At 34.0% G+C, this 6184-nt stretch overlaps 1 protein-coding gene across 1 annotated transcript in view; it reads left to right on the forward strand.

The window, feature by feature from the left end:
• LOC110022746 (UV-B-induced protein At3g17800, chloroplastic) overlaps positions 1-6184 on the forward strand; it is a 48145-nt gene extending 41961 nt beyond the window's left edge. The window contains exon 3 of the mRNA XM_020721831.1: positions 5353-6184. Coding sequence (XP_020577490.1) covers positions 5353-6145 — 793 coding nt within the window. The 3' untranslated portion in view covers positions 6146-6184. The remainder of the gene's footprint in view (positions 1-5352) is intronic.

Raw genomic sequence — 6184 nt, forward strand, 5'->3', positions numbered from 1 at the left:
GGTTTAGGGTTTATAATTAAGATTATTAATAATATAAGTATGAAAATATTAATTATTTCAAAAAGTAAAATTTGATTTGTGCATTCTTATTAGTGTGTCACATCATCATAAAATGGATGTCAATTTTGGGTAATTCTGACGTTCCAGACGCGCTGGCGCAGTCCGTTTTGCCACCGGAAGTCCTTTTGACGAATTCATCGATTTGCATGTTAATTTTCTCGTGTCGAAAATATGGCAATATGGGTGTCCTTTCCTACCAAAATGGGTATCCCGGACGCGTTGGCGCAGTCCAATTTGTCGTCGGAGGTCATCCGGAGAAGTTCGCATTTTCACCCGTCCTTTGAGCTTAATTGAAATCCGATTTCGTGCAATTTCGTGAACTTTGTGTATTTTGTGTGTGTATGTGACGAAAAAATCGTGACCAATATCTTCCTAAGGCTTAAAGTTCTATTGGGAACTTTTCCTCTGAGTCTGCACAAAATAGCCTATAACCGCTCGTTCATAAGACGATGGTTTTGTGCCATAAATGTTACATATCAAAGAAAAATAGGAAGTGACTGGAATTTCTAAAAGGATGGGTCTCAATTTTAGTTTTCTAGGATGGTCAGTAGGAATTCCTAGAGCTAGATCCTAGGCTCCTAGAAAAAGAAATGACCTCAAAAATGAGGTCAACAGTTGTATATATGGTACAAATCAAGTTTGGACTTCAATTTATCTTGACTAACCCTTAGTAGTGCTTTGGTGAGAATATCAACAATCAGAAGTTGTGTGATAATATAGCTGAGTTAAAGAATTCCATTGTTGATATTTTCTGAGATGAAGTGTCAGTCAATATCGATGTGTTTTATTCTGTTATGATGTACAAAATTTTTGGCTATACTAATAACTTTTTGGCTATTACCGAACATCTTAATTGTGCATGTCATCTCAATCTTAAGTTCCCTTAATAACCGTTGAATTCATATCACATATTACTAGTGCATGAGCGGGATATTAAGATTCTGCACTATTTTGAGAAACAATAGCTTGATGTTTGCTTCTTCATGTGATGAGTTTGCCCCAGATATATGAATAATATTCAATGGTTGATATCCTATCAGTTATCTCTTCTGCCAACTAGCATCTATGTAAATCTCAATAATACAATTTTTAGTTCTTTTGAAGAGCAAACTATATCTAAGGGTTATCTTCAAGTATCCTGAGATTTTTTTCACTGATTTCAGTTGCTTCTTATTTGGTGTGCTGACTTAATACACGAAGTATGCAATATCAGGCCTTATGTGTGATAGGTAAAGTAGTTTGCCTATAAGACTTTGATATCTTTTTTTATCAACTGGTTGCTTTCTTTTTCTTCACTTATATTTAGCATTTTGTTAGAATTCATAGGTGTGTCAACAGGTTTATAACCAAGCATGCTAGTTTCACTTAACATGTCTAAGATTTACTTTGGGATATATGATAATTCCCTTCACTTATATTTAGCATTTTGTTAGAATTCATAGGTGTGTCAACAGGTTTATACCCAAGCATGCTAGTTTCACTTAACAGTTCTAAGATGTACTTTGGGATATATGATAATTCCCTTCTTAGACCGAGCCACCACCATCTCCAAATTATATCATGGAGTCCCGAGGTTTTTGATCTCAAGTTCTATTGCAAGTATCCTTTTAGCTTGATAATTTTCTTTGAATTATCGCTTGTCAACATAATATCTACATATATTATAAGAATAACAATTGCCTCTAAGATTGGATTTAACAAATAATGTATGATCAGCTTAACACTGAGCTTATCCGTTTGTAAGCACTATTTTGGCAAACATGTCAAATCAAGTATGAGGAGATTACTTTAAGCCATATAAGAATTTTTCAACTTGCATACCAACCTGCTGTTTGACCTATTTTCTAAACCGGAGATTATTCATGTAGACTTTGTTAAGGTTGTTATGTAAGAAAGCATTTTTGACATCAAGTTGGTATAAATGCCAATTTTGATTTATTATAAGAGAGTGGAATCGTATTAAGTTTGTTGGCATGTGTAAATTTTTCCTGGTGGTCAGTTACGTATGACTGCGTGAAACTCTTGACAACTAGTTTTGCTTTGAATTTCGCTACACTTCCATCTGCTTTGTATTTGATTGTGAATATCCATTTGTAGCCTAAAGGATTTTTTCCATGATGTACTTTTCTAAGTGTCAATGTGTTATTCTTCTCTAGAGCCAAAATTTTTTCCTCAACTGTTTGTTTTTGTACTAGAACCTTTAAATTGTCTTGATGGATTGAGAATCTACGCACTATTAAGCTTTGTCACAAAAATCATATAAGGTGATAACAATTTTTCATAAGCAACATATCTTTCAATTGGATGGCTGGTGGCACCCTCATATATCTTATTGTGTGATCAACCATCGGTGTAAGAGTCATGTTGAGGAATCCACACCATTATGATTATCAGGAGGATTTGGTTCAAGCACTCACAGTTTTGGGTCTACGTAGTGTTCTTTACATGTTCATTGATCCTTTTTCTTCTTGTTTAGGCATGAAATTCCTTATCATTAGTGTTATGTTGAGGTGGAGCAGAGGTAATTGAGATAATTTTTGTGATAGAGTTTAGACTTCTATGCATCAGTCGTTGTCGATGGTGATGTAAACACATATTTAGGCTTTATGTGATTAGATATGCATATGAACCACTTCTTTGATTGACAAATGATATCTGGTGAGCAATATGTAACTCGATTGAGAAGGTTTTTCAACTTTCATTGTGTTTTAAAACTACTAGAACAATTTCTAGCACATGAAAGAACTTCTTCCTATTCTAAAAGTGCTCTGCTGTGCTATTTTAGACTACACTATCCTATATTATATAATATTCTATCATTGCTATAATATGGAATGCTATATTATATTATTCCACATTATATTTTACCATGCTATGCTGTACTCTACTTTAGTATATTATTCTATATTGCACTATATTATATCATACAATACTATTAAATACTGTAGAACAGGGATAAAGCCCAAATAGTCTTAAACCAATTTTATGTGTGCAATTTAATCCCAAATTTGATCAATTTTATATCCTAATATACATCAATTTTTCATGACAAATCATTTGTGTTCAATTTTGTATAGTTGAAAGATTAAATTAAAGAAAATGTGATTCTTTAAGATTAAACTGACTACATATGAATGTTTGGAAGATTATTTTAGACATTTTCTCATACATTATATTATACTATGCTATAGTATATTGGATATTTCTATACCATACTAACCTAAAGATCAGGTAAACACTCGAAAAGCCATACTTAAAAAAAAATTAAGCATCCTTTTTCAATGTGTGACCTCTCTCTCTCTCTCTCTCTCTCTCTCTCTCTTTTATTTATTTATTTTTATTGGAACGGTATCATGAGAAAACCTATGGGGCATAATGCTAAGTTGACAAAGATTCAAAGAAGGAACTTTTAATCATTGCATTTGGCTCTCAAATTTCTATTAAAGCTTGTTTTTGATGTCATGGGTCACTTTATGAGTAAATGTCCTAATACAATTTGCAATTAATATTGAAGAGGAAGATAATAAGAATGGCACAGTAAATGATGTTTATGAATTTGATGAGGAGGTTAGTGCCTCTAAAATTGCTTTGATTGAGACTTTTGTGATGCATCATCACCACACCCACAGCTTAGTTAATTGGAAAAGAGCCATCTTTCAAACTTATTTTAAGCATCAAGAAGTGCTTTGTAACCTCGTTATCAATAGTGAAAGTTACTTGAATGTTATTTCTAAGTCTAAAATTGAATATATAAATTTGCACGTCGAGACACACCCGCAACTATACAAAATAGCTCTGTTAGATAAAATATTGATTCTCATAACTCAAATATGCTCTGCATTCATTCAACTTGCCATATCTAGTGTTAAAATATTGGCTGATGGTTTACATAGACTTCAAGGGAAGTTCATGTGTCCTTCTGACGCACCCTGAGCTTAAAGTATGACTTTCTTGTGATCTACCATGATAGTTGGTTTATGCAATATTTTCCTTCTTTGGCTATTCTTTGTGTAGCTTTCCCTTCTTCTGCATTAGTTTCTTTCTTCTTGCGATCTCTATTGTATCTTACAATCTTGCTAAGTTATTGTTGACTTGGATTCGAAGGAAAGGTGTAATAACTCTCTGACCGTGTGTTCTTGCGCCTTTTTTTTGTTGTTGATTGAATTGAAATTTATAACTTTAGGCTACATCACAGATGATTATGATATTTTTAAATTTTTGCTCTTTGTGGATTATAAATAGGATTATCTAGGCATATAAAGCTCATTTAATAGTTGAAAATTTTTTGTTCTCTCAATTCCTGTGTGTGCTGTTTGATGTGGATTCTTTTAGTGCTTTTTAAAACTTGTTGACAATTTTTATGAGACAATTCTACATAAACAAACATGAGGTTTGTTTTTTCTATTTTATCCCAAATTTGATCAATTGTATATCCTTTTTGATGATTTTTATATTATTGTTTAGAATGGCTGAAGTGTGTTGATCTGTTTTGCATCGGATTATACTAATATTTGCTCAAATTAAAAGTTGGAAAACCACATCTTAATTTTTTTATTTTTAGAATCTCAACCTAGGTCTACATTAATAAGTTTTAGAAGCTAATATATCTTAATATCTACATGCCTTGGAAATTTCTTTGCTAGACAGGTTACCTGTAATGAAATATACAAGCTTGGATGAACATAGAAGGGGGAAAGATGATTCTAGTGGCAAACATCTCTAAGGCTGTTACAGGAAAGGTTCTGTGTGTATCAATGAATACAATGCCCTAGGCTAAACTAAAATTGACATAGAACACGAAGTATGAAGAACATTTTTACCATTAAATATGGAAAACATTTTTACTGTAGTTTTATAAACAAACATTTCTTCTTAAATTCGAGCATAAATATGTAAATACAATCTTTATCTGACTGGATATTCTCTTTTACTTCCTCTCTTTCACAAAATTACGTATAATATATATATATATATATAATGTTTTGTTCCTTCAAATCTTTGTCACGATTCCATTCAAACTCCATTCGCCTTTATCTCACTAGATTTGTTAGACAGACTCATGGTAGCCCTTCTTTGTATATTTTCTCATAAGGGTGTAAATATTCCATGACTCAGTAATCAGTGTTATCTCATTAGAGGATTGTTCAGAATAACTCATCTACTTGCTTTTAAACAATTGCGCCTTCTTCGAGGATAACATGTCAATAATTTATCACTTGTTTCCATACAATCTGCTACCATAATTTATACTTAAACCTAAATCTTACAATTTAAATCCTTTAAATCCCAAAGGAGAATTGCAGAAGTGAGGGAAAAGGACAGGCAGAAGTCTCTGGAAGAGATAATCTACTGTTTTATTGTCCAGAAATTCCTGGAGAAAAACATCCTGATGATCCCTAAAATTTCTCCAACCACTCATCCAACGAGGCAGGTGGACTTCTGGCCCAACCAAGAACAGAAGCTCGAAGCCATCCACTCGCCAGATGCCATGGAGATGATCCAAGGCCACCTTACCTTAATCCTCGGTGAAAGACTCATCGGCCCTCCGAACACCATCGTGCGAATCAGTAAACTGAAGCTTGGAAAGCTCTACGCTGCCTCCATCATGTATGGCTACTTCCTCAAGAGAGTGGATGAGAGATACCAGCTCGAACGAACCATGAACACCCTCCCTAAAAGAATCCCCGACCAACGAATCCTTGACGGCCTGAAACCAAACCCTCTCTGGGACATGGACTCTTTGGTGCTGCTTTCGCCAGACGAAGACATTGACGGCGAGCCAGACGAAAAGTCATATAAACTGAGGTCTTATGTCATGTGTTTAGATGCAGACACATTGCAGAGATATGCAACCATTCGGTCAAATGAAGCGGTTTCATTGATTGAGAAGCAAACGCAGTCACTGTTTGGGAGACCTGATATAAAGATAGCAGAAGATGGAACTTTGGATACTTCAAATGATGAGTTAGTAGGAATGTCTTTCTCTGGACTTACAATGCTCGTCTTGGAGGCTGTTGCGTTTGGATCTTTTCTTTGGCAAGCTGAGAACTATGTGGAGTCCAAGTACCATTTTGTCATAAACTGATGCTTTTCTGAGCATTTTCTGTAAATAATGGAATATAAA

This window comes from Phalaenopsis equestris, unplaced genomic scaffold (assembly GCF_001263595.1).
Source record: "Phalaenopsis equestris unplaced genomic scaffold, ASM126359v1 Scaffold000202, whole genome shotgun sequence".
Taxonomy (NCBI): domain Eukaryota; kingdom Viridiplantae; phylum Streptophyta; class Magnoliopsida; order Asparagales; family Orchidaceae; genus Phalaenopsis; species Phalaenopsis equestris.